At 41.7% G+C, this 22,229-nt stretch overlaps 1 protein-coding gene across 2 annotated transcripts in view; it reads left to right on the top strand.

Moving 5' to 3' along the window:
* Positions 1-22,229, top strand: part of AKR1A1 (aldo-keto reductase family 1 member A1) — a 539,772-nt gene that overhangs the window by 159,129 nt on the left and 358,414 nt on the right. For both annotated transcript variants that reach the window (XM_044085914.1, XM_044085915.1), the window contains exon 2: positions 19,210-19,305. In XM_044085914.1, coding sequence (XP_043941849.1) covers positions 19,210-19,305 — 96 coding nt within the window. The remainder of the gene's footprint in view (positions 1-19,209; positions 19,306-22,229) is intronic.

The following is a 22,229-nucleotide window of genomic DNA, read 5'->3' on the forward strand; positions in this document are numbered from 1 at the left end:
TTGTTGGGGAAAGGCAGTCCATACAGCCTACCTTGGCCTTGCTAACACTTTCAACACAATACCCCACTCAGGTATTGTGGAAAGCCCTAACAACTGAAATGTAAACCCATATGTCACAAGATGGGTTGCAAACTGGCTTAAGGACACCCACAGGGTTAGAGTTGCTGGCACTATGTTAGACTCCAGGCTGGTCACAGGTGGTGTCACACAGGGCTCAGTCCTTGGCCACCATTGTTTGTCATGTACTTCCCAGGAGTACAGGCCAACATGGGAGGACTTTGGATGACAATGTTAGCAGATGACTGCACACTGGGCACCATAGTGGACAGTGCATCACACACAGATATCCTTCAGAAGGGACTCACAGTAACTGATAGCTGGTGCCAGGGCCATGGCCTGAAGTCAGAGTGCACAACATGTGTAGACATACCCTTCAGGAAAAGCAAGGTGACCCCAAGCTACCATATAGATGTCAATCCTCTAAGCACAGAGGAGGTTATCATAGACCTGGGGACCCAGGTTGACAGTCGCCATTCTTCTGAGACTCACATTGCTAAAGTGGCTAGGAAGACCTTCTACATTGCCCACCTGATAAGGATGGGATTCACATCCAGATCTAGTGGGTCATTGTTCCCCTGTACTCTTCACTTATCAGACCGGTGATCGAGTCAAATGCCCTATTCTGGCTGTATCTCACCCAACATCTGCAGCAATTGGAGACACCCTGACTGTCCCCCACCTAAAGGATCAAGGAACCACAACAGCTGTCATATGCTGCCAGATTGAAGACCCTCACACTCTATTCACTCACATACCGTCTGCTTAGAGGTGACATGTGCCTGACATGCGAGGCCATGTCCAAACAGAGATTAATGGACATGCTCCACCTCAGACTCAGAAGATCCACCTGAACCACTAGTGCAGGTGACTGACACCTTAGCAGGGATGTATGTTGGACATGTTGGAGGGATGGAGTTATCACAGGGAGACTCCCTATGCTGTGGAATACAATCCTGGTCCATTTGAGGCAGAGCACCTTGCTGGCTGTGTTCAAGAGGTATCTTGACCTAATGCTAGTCGGAGAATGTGTTTGTCCATCAACACATTGTAAGCGTAGTTTGACATGTCATATGTCTTGTTTAGTATACTGTGCCTCTGTCTACCTGTGACATAACATTAATACCCAGGGTAAACCTCCCATCTCCCATCCACTCATTAGGATTCCTGTTGAGGGGACTCAACCAGTGTCTTTATGGACAACCTGTACTGGTAGTTTACTCATGTGTGGGGTGGCTTCTGTGTTTTGGATAATGCAGTACAGCCTGTCCTATATATGTCAGTGCTGGGGTTCAGGTCCCTCATGTGCATAGCTCCCTGCCATTCAGATTGTACAAGGTGCAGCATGTGCATTGATTCCAGCTTGGACATGGCTTTCTACATCAGGCACAGCTTGCATCTGGGTGGACAGCATGGCAGTGTGTGGTGCTGCACTCTGTTTAATCAGACTACACATTACATGTGTTCCAGCTCTGTCATACTCCTGGTGAGGTACTGTTGTGGACTTTACAGGTGCTGGATGTGTGTGCATGAGGTACACCCCACAGGGGCTGTTGTGGTCATTTCTACTGCTGATGAAAGATAACTGCAAAACCAGAATGACCTCCCCTTAGCTAGATGTCAGACAGCATGGACCATACAATCACAACTGGAAACAGGACCCTCTCCACAAAGGGAAAGTGTCCTGTCTGGTGGACCCCAGCCATAAACAAACTGTATGACAGATGAGGGTTACTAATGCAAGACAGAGCTACATCTCCAAAAGGGAAGACAGCTGAGATCAGCACTAGTAGAAAGCTACATTATCTCATAAAGACATGCAAGGTCAACTTGGGGACATAAATCACCAAAGACAATGAAGGTAACCACACTGCTTTCTTCAGTTATGTCAGACACCTGGTTGTGAACCCTCAGATATGCTTAGAGTTGGTACACAACAACATATATTCCAGTGACCTGACAGATATTGGCAACATTCCGGCGGACAGCTTCAGTGCGATGTACCCGCTCCCTCACCCCCAAAACAAGATAGTTATCACTGCTGTATGTAACCTCACTGTCATCTTGGATGTCCATGTGAGAGCCACACTCAGCAAAGACAAGTACACAGCATCCATGGGACCTGCTGGTATCTCCAGTTGCATGCTATGTGAACTCCAGAAGGGGCTGGACCCATATATACAACTGCTAGTTAACCTTAGTCTTGCTACAGGATATGTACCTGAACACTGGCATACGGCAACAGTGGTCCCACTCCACAAGGGAGATGCCTCCACAGACCATGGCAACTACCACCACACAGGCTTAACCAGCCTTGTCTGCAAAGATATGGGAGGAGTCATGGAGCTCTTACACAGACACATTACTGACCTACAGACCCTTGTTCCCACCTAGTTCAGCTTTGTACAGGGCAGATCCTGCCTTTTGCACCTTTGCACCGAAAAGTACCTACCATGAAGATCAGGGTTCTTCAACCCATGTCATATGCTTCTCGAATAGAGGAAGTCCAGCTTTGTTCAGTGTCATACCGCATACTTACAGGTGACCTATGCCTGACATACAAGACCATGTCCAATCAGGATTTGGTAGACATGCTCCACTGCAAGCAATCCAAATCCACCAGAGCCATGAAAGCTGAGTATTTGAACCTCACCACATACATGTATAGGACATGCTGGAGGGACAGAGCCATAACTCAGAGGCATCTCACACTCTAGCAGAGTATCCCAGTTCATGTTTGACAGAGTCCCTCACTGACTCTCTTCAGGAGACATCTGGACAACTGCATATGAGACGGAGGCACAGACTAGACAGAGACACAGTCATGTTATTCAATTACGTAAGGGGTCATAATGTGTCACTACTAAGTCAGAGGCACAATATTCAGAATCTATTCTGTACACTTATTACCACTATAAGGGGTGGCAATAGCCACATCACTATGGCTAGGCTTATACATGCACTAGGGCAGATAGCCTAGTATGAACCTGTGAACATAGGCCTGGGGCAGTTCCTGCCATTAGGACAGTGGTCTGCAGCAAGCTATATAGTAGTAGTCGGTTTTAGCCATTGGTTTTTGACCATGGCTATTCCATGTTGCTTCTTGTTGTGGTACAAACATGGGTGTGTGGTTATCCATGCTATTTATTGCTAGTCACCCTCATTTTGTATCTTGTTCCATGTTTTTGCACATGTACATCACTGTATGACGTGCAGCTGTTTCCACAGGGTCATATGCGTGGATATGGATGTTAGTTGGGGTCCTCAGATGTGCATATTGTACATGATATTACATTACTTAACACATGGCATTCATGCCTCAGGTGGTGCTGCAGGGCCACCTCTGTCGGATACACATACTACACTCCCTGTACGTTTGGAAGCAGGTTGTGTCATGTTAGGCATCCCTGTTACTGTATGAGTGAGTCAGAGCGAGTATCAGTCCCAGTGTTCCTACTGACCAAGCATATGTGCTATGCGTTGCCTCTTTGCCAAGGCCAGGGCATACTGGGCACGCCTCCTTCTGCCTACTGGGACAAGGTCAGGTTGTTCCTCCTCCAAGTCACCCCTGCCTGTGGTGGCCTTGGCAATGGTGGGGATGTTTGGCCCAGCCCTGTGCTGGTCCTGCTGCAGCTGTTTACGCAGGATCATATTATGTAGCATAGCACATATCATGATCATTTGGGTACATGTAGTTGGTGTGTACTGCAAAGCTCCACCAGACGTGTCCAGACACCGGAACCGTGACTTGAGCAGCCCAAACACACGCTCTATGATATTACGTGTTTGTGCGTGTGCCTCATTATGGCGTTCCTGTTCGGGTGTGTGTGCATTTCTGATGGGTGTCATCAGCCACGGCTCAAGTGCATGACCAGCATCCCCCACTAGGTGTCCGTGTGGGAAGTCCCCATTGGCAAATGATTGGTACAGCTGTGTCAGATGCCAGATGTGGGAATCGTGGTAGCTCCCAGGGCAGCCAGCACACACATTCATTATTATGCCCTGGGCATCACACACGACCTGGCAGTTGATGGAGGGGTATCCCTTGTGGTTAATGTAGACTCTATCCCGCTCACCGGCTGGTGCCTTGATGCGTATGCGTGCAGTCTATTGCACCCAGCACCTCAGGGTATCCCGCTATTTGCTGGAAGAGACGATATTGCTGGACACAACCTCACGGTCATTAGGGACATATATATGATCACTGACATGTGGTGACATGGCATCCAGGAACTGGTGCAGTACCCTGGAGGCTGATGCCTGTGATATCCCCATCATATCGCCAGTTGGTCTCTGGAAGGTACCTGTTGCTAGTATTCTTAGGCCAACACATACCTTGGTTTCCACTGGGATGGGTTCCCCTCTGTTGGTTCTGTGTGTGAGGCGTGGCCTGCACAGCTCAACAATCTGCTGCAGGAGCTCTCTGTCCACTCTATAGCGCTCTACTATCTCCAGCTCATGTAACCCATGGTAGGTGACCCTGGGCCTGTATACTCTTCTCCTTCTCCTCACTCTGGGTTGTCTGTCAGCATCTGCATTATCACCACCTCAGCAATTCGCCTATGTCTGATTATAACAGCTATGGCAGCCCCTAGCATTTCTGCTCTGAGTTCAGCTTTTTTCAGTTTTCAATTCTGATAGCTTAGTTTCTGGCAGTATCTCTTGTGAGAAACAGCCTGCACTGCTCTCTGTTGTGTTTTAAGTGCTGGGTTGGGTTTCTAGTCTGCCTGTGTAATTGCCTGCTTCCAATTGTTTCCACCAATTAACTCCAGCAGTATTCCCTGGCAGTTTCCCTGTATTTTGGTTGTTTCCTGCTTCCTCTCTGTTTCCAGCTTAAACACGCTCACAGTCACTTAAACGCGCGTACACATCCCTACACGGTGTTACACACGCGCACACATCCTTACACGGTGTTAGCTAGGCTGATTCATGCTAAAACACGCGCACACTGCCTTACACACGCAGACGCCTGCCAAAACCGTTGTAAACAGTTTGCAACACGCCCCACATGTAGAACCTGCCTCACACGCCGCACGCCACATGCACGTATATCAAGAAACTTTGAGTGTAGGGATAGCGTATGCCCTCAATTTCTTCACTTTCCTAGTGTTCTGTTGGAACACACCTCCCTCCCTGATGTCTGTCTGTCATCTCTTACCTTACATTTCCCTCCAATCTGGTACATTTCTTTCTATCCTTCCCCCCCATGATGTCACCTACCTCTTACTCTGTTCCTCCCCCTTCTCTAACTCTTACACTACTCAGAAAATGCTCATTACCTATGTGGCAGTGTGATTCAGTATTGTAACCCTCATTTACATAGGATTGCCTAGTAATGCTTAGTTACATATCTTACACGGAGCGTCCCCCCCTTGACAACCACTAAACGGAGGCCATATTGTTTTTGCTCTGCAAGTCCCTCTATTGACATTTCATGTAATACATAAATCCCACAATTGTGGGCTTATAAGCTTCGGTTTTCAGTTTTAGGTAGCGCACCCCGTTTGCGCGGCTGTGCGCTACAGTTAAACACATAAATCCCGTGAAAAAAAAAAAGTTATATAACTTTTTTTTGCAACACTTTTTCATGCCAATGGCCACATATTTGGCCATTGGCATGCTTACTGTAACAAATGCACCCTTTATTTGGAGCTGACATAGCTCCGTTTTTAATTTTGCAGAAATGTACTCAGTTGTCAGCTGAGTACATTTCTGCAGCTAACACGTCCGTTACACGGACTGGTTTGGGCTTCGTGGATCGCTCACATACCTCATTTGCATATCTTGGAGCTGCAAATGAGGTATTGAGCATTTCCACGCCCACTCCGTGTAAGAGACGTGTTAGCTGTCTCTTACACGGAGATTTGGGCTGTTGCTGAATCAGGAGGCTTACACGGAGGCTTACACTACTCTTAAACTCCGTGTAAGCCTTCCTGAATCTGGCCCATAGTTTATTAAAGAATAATTTGTAGTTATGTCGGGTTTTACTAGCTCTTTTAAGTTCATACTCAGTTGTGGGTTTTCCAGCGGTCCCTGTAAGTTCTCTACTAGTTTGCTTAAGTGTGCTCTTAAGGTAGGTAGAATGAGACTTCTTTATAAGCATTTATGTCTCTTTTTACATCTTTGGATGCTTCAATTGTGTTAGTCATTAGATGTGAATGGTTATTGTCTAAAGTACTCTGTCCTTTTCTCTCCTCAGTTTCCTTCTAATCAGTGGACTTGTAGGGACAAATGAAAACAATGTGGATTTTTACCAGGGACATGGATTTCTTTTCTTTGTGTATGTCTCCAGTTTTCTGGACTTTCAGTATCTTTCAGAGCTCTCTGATGTGTTCCCTTAGCTATTTTTTCATCAAAGTCTATTTTCTGTTGTTTTCAGTCTTTCATGTAGGCCTAAACTGCAAGCCCTTAGCAACCTTTAAAGTCTGTAAGCACTTTCTATTTAGCATATTTCTTTGGCCATCTGTTAGAGAATTTTCCCTCTGAATATTTATTTTATGCTTATAAAGCTCGCTGTCCATTTATTTAAGCCTGCTACTGTGGAAAGTTAAAATTCTTGTCTTGTACAGTTGTTTCTAAAGTTACCTCTGTCTGTCACCCTTCCTCACCGGGTCTTTCAAAAAGAGTTTTTTTTTGTTTCATACTTACCTGTAACTTCATGCTTAAAATAGATATTGATGCAAATTTAAGCCAGTCACTTAATTTGCCATTGTTCCTTTTGCAGAACTGCAACCAAGGAGAATACATACTTTGCTGCGTGGATGTATTCTGATATCTCAGGTGTTGTATAGTTCGGGCAAAGCACAGGAAAAGTTAACTTGATACCTATCCTTATCACTGTTGCAGATTTCCTTGCAAAAGGGATATCCTGTCGAGGATAGCCACACGTCTGACAAGGATACCAAAGCCACAGGCTCTTTCAAGTGCCATACGTCAAATGCCCAAGGTGCATAAGTGATGCACAAGTGCCAGATCCTCGAAACAACGTTGCTGTCAGTCCGAATGCTGTTTTTGAATTCAGTCTGCAAGTTTTGTTGCTTTGTTTCAGCTACTGAGCTGAAGGTATACTTATTTCCATCTTTGTCTGTTGCAATAGGTCCTACACAGTCATGTCAGACATGCACAAAATCTTGCTGGTGACTCCCTTTTGGCCTGCAATGCATTAGTTTCCTTTCTCTTTCACCTGGCCATGGTGAATCACAGGTTACCGCACTGGATGGATCTTCTCACACAGGATAAGGACTCGCTCAATCAATTTCATCTTTTCACCTTACAGTTGACTCTCTGGATGACAGGGTTTTGATTCCTTTTCAACACTGTTTTTCAGAGAATGTGCTTTAGGTTTTGCAGGAAGCTAGAATGTTGCTAAATGGAAAGATTTTCTGGCTGGGGTCACAAATGTGAACAGGACCCTCTGTTGTTGGGTATTCTTCAGTTCTTATTTGTATGAGTTGCTCGCTTCTGGTTTGTCTGATTTGGGTCCCTCCCCTTCTTGAAGATTGGAGGTTAAACAGTTTTTGAAAGACATCCTTCATTTTGGGCTTTGAAAAAAGCCAATTCCTCTTCCTTGGTACCTTAACTTTGTTGTTGAGCAGGTGACTCTGCCACCTTTTGGACCAGCATCTTCTACCTTGCAGTTGTTTAGCTGGAAGACTGCCTTATTGGTGGCTCTGACTTTTGTCAAGAGAGTGTTTGAGCTGCAGGCACATACGTCAGTCCTTCCTGTTTTTTCATAGAAATAGTGTGTGTATTTGGACCAGTCCTCTTTTTATGTCTGAAGTGGTCAGTGCCTTGTCTTTGAATTAAACCATTCATCTTCCTTCTTTTTCCCCCTCTACTCAAAATAGTAGTGAGAGGGTTCTAAATTCTTTTGATTTTCGTAGACAGCCCAGATCTTGTTTAGATAAGACTTAGTATGTTAAGAAATCTGAGCAGCCTTTTTTGTTTCTTTTCATGCCAAGAAATTGGGTTTAGCTGTTTCTAACCAGACTGTCTCCTCTTGGATATCTAATGCCATTTCATTTTGTTGTTGTTTTCATGGCGAGCAGCTTCCTTGTTCTGTTTGTGCTCGTTCTACCTGGGCAGTGGCCTCTTCTGGAGCTTTCTTCAAGGATATTGGTGTTCAGTCTGTTTTGGAATCTGCTGCTTGATTTTCTGTGCATAATTAGCAGTACAAGTTAGATGTGGTTTCTATGGCTAGGGCAGGTTTTGTCAAGTCTATCCTCTATGGTTTTCTGGAGGGCTCTTCTAATGCTTCCTCCTTTTCCCATAATCTTCAGTAGGTTTAGTAGTCTTCATTTTGTAAGGAATACTGCAACAATGATAAGGAAGGACATAGTGCAGTTGTGTAAGAACGTACCGTAACAGTAGATGTTCTGCTTTTTGCTGTTTAAGTATTTTGTCCTTCCCTCCTTCCCGTTCATTTTTTATTCTTTGCCCTCTGGCTGTGAGGCATTTTCCCTCCTTTTCTGGGTGTACATGTTCCATTCTTGTTTTCCTCTCTGGTTGCTTTGGTTCTCCTGGAGCAATTCAGCTCTGAGGATTTGGTGCTTATATGTCACTTGCACTTCCTACAGATGTGTAAGGTATATATCTGATGTACAACAGTTGGAAGGGCCTAACAATTAGGTGTACTGGCCGGATGTATGGCTATCCTTGGCAGATATCCCTTTTGTAAGGAATATAAATAATAAAAGTAGGACACCTACTATTATAATTTCTTACACAACTGTACTTTGTTTCCTTTGCAAAGGCATATGAAGACAAAATGGTTACTAAACAGTGTGCTTCCACATTGCATTATTTTCTTTTATGACAACTATATCAAAGCACTGCAAGGGTATTCTAAGGCTCATTCTAGCACAGCTGTCTATATCCACAGTTTACTTTTAGAACTCCTGTTTGGATGACATTTTTGTATCTGCTTATTGATTATCCCAAGTATATATCCTGGTAAAGTTACTAAGTGCATTTTTTAGGGGGTGATCAGTGGCACTGTTTGGTTAAGTGACTTGCTCAGTCTTAAAATAAGCAAGTAGGGACTGAACGAATTAGTCCTATGACTACGGGGGGCTCATAGCCTTAACTTTCTCTGCTTTTTTGCCCTTGCAAAGTATTATAAATTGTGTGTGATCTCTTGGTCCAGGTATTCTTCTGGGACAGTGGTTATCAAGGAAGTGTTTCCCTTAAAACAGTTACCAAAGGGTCTTGAGCTGTGGCCTGTGTTCTGTCTGTTCTTGCAGCCAGAGCTTTTTGAATCTGTATAACTTATATTATGTGTCCTCACCATAATGCTTAATGCTGGGTTTGTGCGAAACCTGTGTAGAACTCCAGCTGCAGGAATAATCTTTTCCACCCTTTCCCTTGTCTTCACTTTTGTTTTTAGTATTGTGTGTGGTCCGGACCCAAACTTAAGTTTACAGGCTGGGAATGTTTTGTGCATCCAGCTGTCCTGCATATTGTAGCACAAGCCCTACTTTTCCTGCAGCTGGATTTGTTTATGCATTTCTGAATTCGTGTTCATAATTTTTTTTGGTGCAGCGAAAGGGTAACTTTGACATCTTTAGTGTTTGTTGCTGAAGTCCCGTTACCTCAGTATTGTGTTTCTTTCAGTCTTGCCATTTACTGCTGCAGTGCATGGATCCCCTTGGGTATGATTCTGACCGCTTTTCCATCCTAATAATTTTGACTCCCCCCTTGACCTCAAATAGCTAAGGACCTACCATTTGTCTTTAAAACTCTCTACCCTTTCCCTGTAGGGGTTAAAAGCCAGACTGTTCATTTTCTTTTCTTTTTTTTTTTTTTTTACTAGGGGAACCTATGAATTTTTATTATTTGTATAATCATTTGGTATCCTGCCTTGTTTGGTGGAATGATCTATTTGGTGGACCTGATTCATCCAGGGCCTTGACAAAAAAAGTCAGTTTGAGAATGAAATTAACAAATCGCTTATGTGACAGTATTTGGTCATAGTAATACAATTCAGTAGAAGAGAAGGAGCTAAAAGGAACCTTGTAGAAGGTGACTAAATCTCAAAGTGTACAACTGAAGCTGTGTGCAGTATCTGCTTGTTAGGTGATGCCAGGGAAGTAAGGTTTGCATTTAAGGTGCACCTTCATAGCAGTGGCAAAAATAGTGAAGATGTCTAAGAAGCAAATATTATTTGGACTGCTGGCCCTCTGGATTTGAACAGAAATCGTAAATGTCTTAACTGCTGGCAAGTAGTTTGTGATGAGTAGTAGTCCTGGTTTAGGAGTTACTTGATCAGAGAATTGAAGAGTGGTGCAGACTAGTCGACTGTGAGCCAGTAGGTTGTGGCTGCTGTGGAGGCCTTACATTGAGAGGCGAGTTTGACATAAACTTCATCTTCATATTCACAACAGCAAAGTGGAAGGTTGAATCAAAAATGTATACACTTAAGTTACACTGACTGAGAAACTAAAAAAAAAAGTTTTTATCAAGTCTTGGCCTCTCATGTGGTAGTTAAGTCTTCATCATCACTACTGACACGTTTATTATTGTTTTGTAACTTGTTATTCCTCAGAAATGGCCTGATGGTGTCTTGTCATACTAGCCCAGCTATTGAACAGCTTTTCTTTAAGTACACTTTGTAATATGGTATAGCATATCTTAGTTTGCCTAATGGCTTGGGCAGGTTGGAGGAGGGGATGGAGTGGCTTAGCATGACTTGCCTACCTGGGGGAATGTTGGTTTAGCAGGCTAGACAGTAGTCCATGTTTGCATTAGTGGTATGTAACACCACAAATCGGGGGCAGCATAAATGAAAGCAAAATAAAAGAGGCCAGCACCACAAGGACAAAAATAATGTTTTAATTATATCACATTCCAGACCGGTTTCGGCAAGTAGCCTTCATCAGTGATATCCAAATACATATTCATTAGTTTAAATGCACTCAATGTCACATCATTTTCTGTGACATCACTTCCACCAATAGTTAGTGCAAAAAATTGGAAGCAAAAAGAGAAATGAATAAATACATCACATTTTGCCATTCAGACCTGGTGAGAATAACCCCCCTAATTTAATAATCCATTTCCTTTCTTTTTGATTCAAAATAGAGTGCTATCCTGTTTTAAAGGATCTATTACCCATAACCTTATCTCTTACTGCAAAAGTAAACCTAGCTGTTGTATGTACTTGAGAATGTCTGTATAAAGGGTTTGTGATTGGTTACGTTTGTCACTTAGGTGTTCAGACATGCGACAGCGCAAAGATCTCGACATCTGCCCCACATAAAAGGCAGAACAAGTGTAAATGACCAAATAAACCACCCAATCCAACCCACAATTAGCAAAAAAAGTATATCATAAAGTAGACTTGTGTTTCTGCTTGTGAATTGTTTGGTCTTAAGCATTTGTTTACAGAATATACAATGTCCACAAGGATACGAACCCACAAACCTGTCTCCTGTGATTGTTAGTTGTTGTCTTTCCTGATCCCCCCCTATGGATTTTCTTAAAATGAGCAAATTGAGATCCCAAGGTTTTCCCTTTTTGAAAAGAAAACTGACACCCCTCTGGTAAAATGGAGCCTAGTTCAGCATTGGATGTAAGAATATTCCAATGTTTTATGAATTACATTTCTCAATAAACCCACATTCCTGCCATATATAGTCACCATTTGTATAGTGTCTGACCCCTCTCTATGCCCTTTATAGGTTCATAGGTTAGTACTAAGCTAACTGCCCTTGCGAGCCATTTTAAGCCTAGCCAATTATCCCTTGTGAGACTCAAACCCTGCACCTTATGTTTGTAAGGCAAACACCTTAACCATTAGGCCACCCTTCCAACCCTAGATCTATATTGCAAAAGTTCAGATCTTTGTCGGTTAGTAGCCCAATTGCTAGATCCAATAACATCGCTCCCTCTATATCCCCTGTCAAAAAAATCTGCTAGTAAGATCCTGCTTAAAGGTATTAAAGTCTTCTTCAGAAGAGCAAATTCTTCTGATCCTCAGAAATTGAGACTTTGAGATATTCCGGATAGTGTGCCTAGGATGAAGGGTAGACGCATATAACAAGTTGTTATATTGTGGGTATTTTCTGTATACTGAGGTGCGTAATGTATGATCTGATAGATGCAAAATCCTAACATCAAGGAAATTGATTTCTTCTCTACTATATGTTAAAGTGAATTCCATATCCCACTTGTTTTCATTAATATATTGTACAAATTCCATAAGATAGTCAATGTCTCCTCGCCAAACCAGCCAACATTCATCCAATAATCTTCTCCATATGTCAATTTCAGGCAAGAAAATGTTATGGTCATCGTTGTAAATGATCTGTTCCTCTATATAACCCATGAACAGATCAGCATAAACGGGGGCAAAATATGCCCCCATAGCTGTACCCTGGGTTTGCCAATAACACTCACTCTTGAAATAGAAGACATTTTTAGTTAAGACGTGTTCCGTCAAACACACAAGTAGTCTGTTAAATCCTGGAGTATAAAGTTCCACCCTGTTAAGCCAGTACTCCAAGGCTTGGAAACCTGCCCAGTGAGGGATACTGGTATAAAGCGACTTGACATCTAGAGTGCACATCAACCAGTTGCAATAGTGGCTGTAAATATTGAGTCAAGAACATAGATAAAGGCTTTTTCCAAAAATTCATCAGTTGCTTTCTTAAAATTCGGGGTGGGGTCAATAGGCATGTTCATATAATGCTGAGGGTTAGTAAGTTGCCTGCTTCCCTCAGCCCAGTAGTAACTGGAATCCATGACTACTATTGCCCCACCCTTAGTCAGTAGGATGGTAATATCAATGTTTCTTTGGAGTTCCTTAAGTGCTTGTTGCTCCCTTTTGGACAACACTTAAGGAATTTCAAGGAAACTCACGTGATGAATTTTTGGAAAAAGCAGTGGATGAAGGCATTATCAGTGAAAGAGTTAGACAGCATCTTACTGTAAGGGGGCCTGGTAAGCAATACTTGTACCTTCTGCCCAAAATTCACAAAGATCTTAACCAGCCCCCTGGAAGAAGATTGTGTCGGGAATAGGTTTTCTTACTGAGCCTTTATCTATGTTCTTGACTCAATATTTACAGCCACTATTGCAATATGTTAGAGATATAATTAAAGATACAACTGAATTCCTACAGATAGTTTCTGATTCCCACTTAGAGCCCAGTTGGTTAATGTGCAGTCTAGATGTCAAGTCGCTTTATACCAGTATCCCTCATTGGGCAGGCTTCCAAGCCTTGGAGTACTGGCTTAACAGGGTGGATCTTTATATTCCAGGATTTAACACACTACTTGTGTGTTTGATAGAACACCCCTTAACTAAAAATGTCTTCTATTTCGAGGGTGAGTGTTATTGGCAAACCCAGGGTACAGCTATGGGGGCATCTTTTGCCCCCATTTATGCTGATCTGTTCATGGGTTAGATCGTTTACAACGATGACTATAACATTTTCTTGCCTGAAATTGACATATGGAGAAGATTCCTGGACGATTGTTGGCTGGTTTGGCGAGGAGACATTGACTATCATGGAATTTATGCAATATATTAATGAAAACAAGTGGGGTATGGAATTCACTTTAACATATAGTAGAGAGGAAATCAATTTCCTTGATGTTAGGATTTTGCGTCTATCAAGTCATACATTATGCACCTCAGTATACAGAAAATACCCACAATATAACAACTTGTATGCATCTAGTCTTCATCCTAGGCACACTATCCAGAATATCCCAAAGTTTCAATTTCTGAGGATCAGAAAAATTTGCTTTTCTGAAGAAGACTTTAATACCTTTAAGCAGGATCTTACTAGCAGATTTTCTGACAGGAGATATAGAGGGAGTGATGTTCTTGGAGCTAGCAATTGGGCCACTAACCAACAAAGATCTGAACTTTTGCAATATAGATCTAAAGAGCATAGAGAAGGGTCAGATACTATACGAATGGTGACTACATATGGCAGGAATGTAAACATTGGAATATTCTTACATCCAATGAAGAACTGGGCTCCATTTTATCTGAGATGTGTTAGTTTTCTTTTCAAAAAGGTAAAACCTTAGGATCTCACTTTGCTCATTTTAAGAAAATCCACAGGGGGATCAGGAAGGACAACAACTAACAATCACAGGAGACAGGCTTGTGGGTTCGTATCCTTGTGGACATTGTGTATTCTGTAAACACATGCTTAAGACCAAACAATTTAAAAGCAGAAACACAAGTCTATTTTATGATATACTTTTTTTGCTAATTGTGGGTTGAATTGGGTGGTATATTTGGTCTGTTGCACTTGTTCTGCTTTTTATGTGGGACAGGCGTTGAGATCTTTGCGCTGTCGCATGTCTGAACACCTAAGTGACATACGTAACCAAAGAATCACAAACCCTTTATACAGACATCATACAACAGCTAGGTTTACTTTCAAAGTAATAGATAAGGTTATGGGTAATAGATCCTTTAAAACAGAATGGCACTCTATTTTGAATCAAAAAGAAAGGAAATGGATTATTAAATTAGGGGGGTTATTCTCACCAGGTCTGAATGACAAAATGTGATGTATTTATTCATTTCTCTTTTTGCTTCAAATTTTTTGCACTAATTATGGGTGTTAGTGATGTCAGAAGAAATGATGTGACACTGAGTGTATTTAAACTAATGAATATGTATTTGGATACCACTGATGAAGGCTACTTGCCGAAACCGGTTTGGAATGTGATATAATTAAAACATTATTTTTGTCCTTGTGGTGCTGGCCTCTTTTATTTTGCATCTACTAAGTTTGTTTGGCCGATCCATCAGCCGTACTTGCTAGCTAACTTATGGGACTGTCAGCATAAATGGAAGCCTGAATTATTCCACAACCCAACTTTGTAGTGGAAGTCGCATCTGGGTTGAGGGAGTTTAAGGCTAAGGATAATAAAATCCAAGTTCTCATCCCTTTGGATAATGACACTGCTTCCACCTCTTAATATCTGGAGTGTCCTTGACTTTTGGGGACAATTAGCTGGGGATGCAGGAAGAGGCAAGACAGCAAGAGTAGGTATCAGATTGATAGCTAAATAACTAGATACATGCATGTGTCAGTGGAGCAACAGGCATAAACATAAACTTCCTCTATGTATTGGGAGTAGCAAAGTGGAAGGTTTTGGTGCATATGGCTGTGAGTTCTGTTCCCACAGATTGATGACACTACAGTGCAGCACAAGGGGGTGCTGCATGTGTCATCCTTCAGATGAGATGCTAAGGTCCCAGTGCTTGACTTGGCAGGAGCACAGGTGGATGTAAAAGATCCCATAACACCTTTTGGGAGGGGGGGTTCAGGGGAAGTTCTCCGATGCCCTGGCCAAATTTCCCTCTAGTAGTACAAGTACCACTTCAGGTCTCCCCTGAAAACAAGCCACTAGCCTAGTGGGACTAACTTTGCAATCTTCTTCTTCTTCTTTCGGCTGCTTCAGTTAGGGGTCGCCACAGCAGATCAACTGTTTCCATTTCTTCCTGTCCTCCAAATGATAAATAAATAATTTAAATTAATTGTTTCTAAGTTCACTTGTAATGACAGTGTCATGAGCCATATAATGTTAAAATTCTTTCATAATTCTTTTAAGTCATGCTCCAAGACAGTGTAGCTAAACTTCAGGTTTTTGTTGGGTGTTCTAGCAAGTTTGCATTCTGTTCCCATAACTGTCATATTCGGACATCAGAAAAAGGAACTTTGGTCAATTATTTGTGGCTGACATTTGTCATTTGTGGTAAGATAACTTCAAGCAACTTAAAATTTTTTGTTCTGTATTTAATTTTTGTATAGTTAAGATGGATTACACATACACTTAATTGGCCAGAAATGAAAATGCGTATGAGTTTATGTATTGTAACTTATCCCTGTCTGTCATAATAAATATTTCTCCAACAACTGTCTCTTAAATTTATCTCTTCTGTGTGCTTTACAGTCTACTGACCTCAATAACACACTCTCAGGATGTTAAATTGTGTGTGGTGGTAACTAACATTGAATGCTGCAGAAAGAGTGCTCCCTCTCCTTTGTCATGTGGGCTGATTCAGAAAAAAATTTGTAAGTCTGAGATTCAGAACGGGGTATAAATGGTGGATCTTTCATGATCTGTAGTAGGAAGAAACATGAAAATGAACAGCAGTTTCTATGACGATGGCCAGCATGGGATCGCAGGAGCTGTCAGGTAAAGTTTATCTTGTTTTGTGAGTGAGTTAGAGGAGAAAATGACAAAGGAGTATGGGTAGCTGTGATTTACCAGGATTTCAGGAAGACCTTGACTTGGTCCCTCATGGGAGGCTGTCTGGAAAACTTTTGGTGATTATGATAAAGACTAATGAACTGCACTACTGTTTGGTTAAATGATAGGATGCTGGGGGTTGTAGTGACAGGCATAAAGTCAGAAATAGGGTCAGTTGTGAGTGGAAGAGGAAGGCAGCTTTAGCTTGTAACATGAGTGACACCTAGTGTCCCACTGTAAGTTGAGGGACATTCTATATGCTAAAGCACACTTCCTGTTGGAAGGCAGCACGTAGTGGAGCTTGGATGAGCTGTCGCAGGAGAAGATCTGCTGTGCTAGAGGCTACAGGGCCAGCAAGCTGGCTCCACCCTGTCACCTAACTGTTGCAGAGGAGAAAATGAGATGATTGAGATTCCTTAACAGAAAGGAATGGGGGCATAGGATTCTCGTCTAGCCCACTTCCACAGAACAGGTGGGCTGATTGGGTGCAGGTGGAAAAGCCTATCAGTTTCAGTATTGTGGTGAGGAAGAGGTTAAAAGGAAAAAAAAAAACAAGGGAAGTGACTACTGGGGTGCTCAAGGGCCAGTCTTGGGCTCTGTAATTTTCATTGTCTTTGTTTTAGATGCGACAGGCTAGAGAACAAACTCTTCACTGATAACACAGTTAGGGGCAACAGTAAAGAATGCCAGGGGAGCCTAAAGAAGGATTCTGAAAGACTAATCAAGTGGGCTGGGAGGTGGCAGATGAGCTTCTTTGCACAAAAAGTGCAGAATACTGCACTACAGCTGTAGCATTCCTTCTGTGATGTGTCTGCTTGGTTTGTTCATCCACTAATGACAGAGTAGACAAAGGATTTCAGAGCATTGATACACCTGAACTGGTCCACAAAGAATGAGTGGATGGTTACAGTAGTCAGCAGAATGTTGGGGGGTGTATTCTCTAGGTGATAGACTTCATAAACAAAGAGGTAATGCCGCTAATGTTCTGGACCTTCATCAGGTCACAGCATGAGTAACATATGCAGTTCTGAGGGCAGTGCAAGGAGAAGGTTATGTTGATGGAAGCAAGCAGTCAAGAGGAAAAGTCACCAGAAAAATGCATGGAATGAAGGGTGAGGGGTATGACTAGAGACTAGAGAAGCTAAAGGTTTTTTCAGCTGAGACCAGAAGAGGCAGGGGAAACTATGATAAAATATGATCGTGTCATGGAGAAGTGATAGGACCAATCTGATCAGGAAAAACAGTAGAGGAAGTAGGTATCAAAAGCAGCAAATGAAGGGGCATGGACCCTTGGAATGTCTATCAGAATGGGGATGTATTTGAGGGCATGGGGATTGGGATAGTTGGAATAGAAAAGAAAAGGAGGTGGAATGCTGAATGCCTGTAAGAGGCAGACTACATGAGCTTTTTGTTTCCTTCAGGTTTCATTCAAGTGTAATGTAATTTTGTGATTCACCTTAGGCTTCGGAAATCAAAACAATTTTGTGAGGTCCATTGCCTGCAGCTGGATAGATGACCAGGACCATATGTTTTTTCAGAGGAGGACAGATGTTTGGAGTTGTATCCTAAGAACAAAAGCTGACCAGTTTTGCTCATTACTCATGAAGGTTGAGCATATATCAAAATGAGCGAGGGACTGGAATCATGTGAAGTGAGAGACATGATCATTGTTCTTCATGATAGTCAGATGTGCATAACAAACACATTGATGAATTCATTCTCCAAAAGGACCTAAACAAGCCACAGGGTCTACTCCAGCTGGTCTTCTGAGATGCCTTGCTGAATGCCTGATTTGTGACCTCTGCCGTGACATGCTTATTAGGAAGAAAAATGCGTGGGAAATGTAAATTATAATAATGGGTTGATTGCAAGAAAATGCTTTGAGGCATCCCTTATGCTTTGTCCTATAATGTGAGATATGTGTAATTACATGTGTATAAATTACTTTTGTGTAAATAAAATATTCAGTAATTAAGTAATTACTTATAATGAGGTTTTACTTTGAGGAACTGTGTGGAAATTATGCACTGTTTGTCACTTCTAAGTATGCATACTATGTTTTACTCTATGGTTCTATTGTACTTTAAGCAGTATTATTATGCACATATGATAAATTTCTCTAGAAAACACGAGTAAAGCATGAGTAGTTATAGTGATAAGATGACATTGCTTCAGACTGTTAACATGTGGGGCACCTTGCTGGGTGGTATTTTTCTGAGTAGTAGTAAAGAAACTTGGGAACATTTCTGTGGCTAGCTTCTTTATTTAATGTCACGTTGTGCACACATGGTGTATATGACACAAACAGCAGTTATACTTGAATGCCATGGAAGTGAAGTTATGTTACAATTCTATACTGATTGATGTTTGGAATGTGTTTTATGGTAGTTTATTGTAATGGATATAGTAAACTACTGAGTACAGGCAAATTCTCATAATGTCGTTTAGTTAAAAAGCAACAGCAGACTTAAAAACAGCTAAAATCTCTGTTAGAAAGCTGATCTTTCATGCATAGTAAATTCGAAGGGCAATGAGTCGGTTGAGAACTGGTTGAGATAAATGCAAATCCAAGCTGGTCTGTCAGTCACCTATTATCTGTGCTTGGTATATTTAGTAACATATTAAAAGCTTTAAATGCGTTCCCTTAATCTGTTTTTTAAGAAACTACTTGTGAAGTATTTCATGGAAAATGCCATTCTTGCAGTAAGAGAAAAGGTGGGGTTTTCGGTCCATATTGTACTCAAAGCAAGGTTGCTTCTGGAGTTGTGCTTAGAACATCACAAAGTAGACTAAAGGTTACTCTGCCACTGAGCTGTGGACAGAAATTTTAAGTTACTGAGAAAATTGCTTTTATGTAACATATTTGTACAGAAATAGCTTTGGATTAATTGGTTCATAGCTTCATAATATTTTTTTTCGTACCTTGCAGACAAACATGTCGACTTTATGTAACTACACAGTGCTTAACAATGGGATAAAGATGCCCCTTATAGGATTAGGCACCTGGAAGAGTACTCCTGGACAGGTAAGCACTGACATTAACACTTGTGTTTTCTTGTTGTTGTTGTGATGATCTGATGATGATAGTTCTACAGTTATTAATTTGTCACTCTTCCGTTACTGCTATTGAATTTGCTGCTTCAGTTTTGAATTGACACTGCTGTGGTGTGTATCAGACTACTGTATCCCTAGTGGTGTTGTACCTTGTCCAGCGTTCTGAAGTTTCCAATTAAGGAAAGGTTGGAGAGGTTCTAAGAAACTACAGAGAGTATTTTGGGGAAGCACATGAATGTGGTGTAGACATAATCTGTAGAATCAACTGTAGGATTATTTGAGAGTCAGTGGGCACTTGATAAGATATGAGAACCTAATTGGGTTAATGACCTTTTAGACTTAGCATTTCAAGTCTAATAAATGTGTTGCCTCATTTATGTTATTAATGTGTGTTCTTATACTGTTCTATAATGACTGTAAAAATATGTAGGGATTAATGGTGGATTACAGCTCTGGCAGAGTAGCATAGAGAGTTGTAGATGTGAGCTGCTAAGACACTTCATTCTGTAGATTTGGGGTTAATGCTTTCATTCTTGGGTGGCATGCTGTGTAGCTCTAAGCTAGTTAGACCACTATTTCCCACGTCTTTCTGAGTTTGCCAGATTAGCATGAAAACACAAGGCATTGCCAGGAATCTGGCTTTACATAGAAAAGTATAGCCCTTTTTCTTACTAAATTGAATCACATTTCATTACATGAACTCTAAATGATTCTTCGTCCTTTTGTGGGATGAAATTATAACAACTCTTTAGTAATCTGACAGTAGTATTTTTCAGTTGTGTAGTGAAATCATTTATAGGCCTTCATGGTAAGTGGTGGGTGGTGTAAGCACACTGCATAGGGTTGTGTCTCTTTAAACCAAAGTTTTTGAATGTATAGAGAAGCATGACAGAATTGCACTTCAGTGTTATTAAACTGATAGTTCCTAAATCGAGGTCTTTCATTTGTAATTTGTACAGTTGTGTAAGGTTTGAAATTCCAAAACGTGGAATTTGAGACCGAGAATTATAAAGTGTACGTGTGGAAGGGTACTTATTCCTGAGCTCTGGTGAGCCGGATAAGAATAAGGAGAAGTTGGGAATGCAAGGGAAGAGGGGGCAGCTGAGTGTGGTGAACCCAGCAATTAAATTTTTTTTTTTTTTTTTTTTAGCATTTGCTGTCAGAATTTTGTATCCCAATTTTTTTTTTTTTTTTTTTTGGATTTAAAGCATTTTGCTATATCTGTTTAAATTTCCTTGTAGCTCCATTAGTATTTTGAGCTTTCCATCTGGAACCCAATTTCTAGCTTCTTTGGAGTAGTGAGTGGGTTCTTGCAGCAGCTGTCAAGAGTGTAGCTTAGTGGTCAAAGGTCATTAATCTCACTGCAGTGTGTTGTTTACAGTCATTTTATCCGTTATTTTTCAAGGCTTCTTTAGAGGTTTATTTTATTGATGTAGCAATCTGATCTGCATCATTTAACCTATCAGCTTTTGTAGACTCATCTATATCCATGTTCACAAAGTCATTCAGTGGCTGTTTGTTCATATATCATGACAACAGAATTACAGGGTGAGATGTATTTGGACTTTTGGTGATGTGAAGAATGGGAACTGAAAGATCTTTTAGTTTACCCCTAATGTAAACTCAATTTTCTGGTAACAGCCAATATCTGTTGAGAGCTTTACTGTGCCTTAAAAATGTTATGGGAACATTCGGGTTCATAGATTGCAGTTGAAGACCATCTAGACCAGGAGTGTCCAACCGGCGGCCCACGGGCCGCATGCGGCCCTCAGAGCTCTTCCATGCGGCCCGCGACTCTTAAATGTAAATTTAATTTTAATTTAACTTTTTTTCCGTGTGTTTACACGTCCGCGTACTTTTGCTGTTATGCGCATGCGCCAACTTTCTTTTTTTCACGCTTTTTTCATACCAGCGTCTTTCCGCTGGTATGCGCATGCGCGAAAACACCGTTGGGTCGTTTTTTAAAGCTGAAGGAAGGAGCGAGGATCGTGGAGAGAGGATTTAATTATATTTTATTTCGGAGTACACACCGACTACACTACAACATAGCAAAAGGTAAGTAAAGCTTAAACTTTAGTTAGTAGGTAACTTTTGATTAATGTAGTGGAGCTGGCTTGAGGATGAATTGTAGTGTATTATTATTTTGTGCTATGGGAATGGTGGGGGTGGGAGGCCCTGTGAAATTGCAGACAAAACCCAGCGCTAGAAAAGGAAATTTTACAATGTCTGGTAAAAGTGTGAACAGGGGATCAAGTGGCTGCCTCCAGATTTCCTTGGCAGATATACCCTTATTACAGGTTGTAGTTGTTGTTGCAGCTCTAGTGGAGTGAGTCACAGTATGCTGTGGAACCTTATATCCATGATGTTTCTAGCAAAATTTGAAATGCGTATGGGGATGGCCTTGTCCTAACAGGGCTGCCTGATTGTTCAGATGCAAAAGCTAAAAATAGTATAGTCTGATTTTCTAAAATGCTTTGTCCGGGCAAAGTAAAATCCTAGTTGCCTAAGGACATTCAAAGTGTGATGAGCCATCTCTCCCTTGCTTTGTGGCTTGGGGAAAAAGAAATTGAATGGTTTGATTCAGTGAGTTCACCGTAACAACCTTAGACAAAAAGGATGGGTTAACCCTTCAGGTGTACCCCATAAGAATGAAACCTGTGGGAAGGCTTCATGCACATGACAGCCTGAAACTCTGAACTTCTCCTAGCTGAAATGACTGCTATCAAGAAAGCAGTTCTCCAAGTTAAAAACTTCAAATCTGCAGATCCTGTCAGTTCAAAAGGTGGGAGAATAATCTTCATCAAGATAAGGTCCCAGGATGGAGGAGCAGCTGTTCTTAGGGGCCTGAGATGGATGATGCTCCTAAGGATCAGACAGCTGGATAGAAGACGGGAA

The sequence above is a fragment of the Protopterus annectens genome, chromosome 10.part0 (genome assembly GCF_019279795.1).
Source record: "Protopterus annectens isolate FY-2018-M chromosome 10.part0, PAN1.0, whole genome shotgun sequence".
NCBI lineage: Eukaryota > Metazoa > Chordata > Ceratodontiformes > Protopteridae > Protopterus > Protopterus annectens.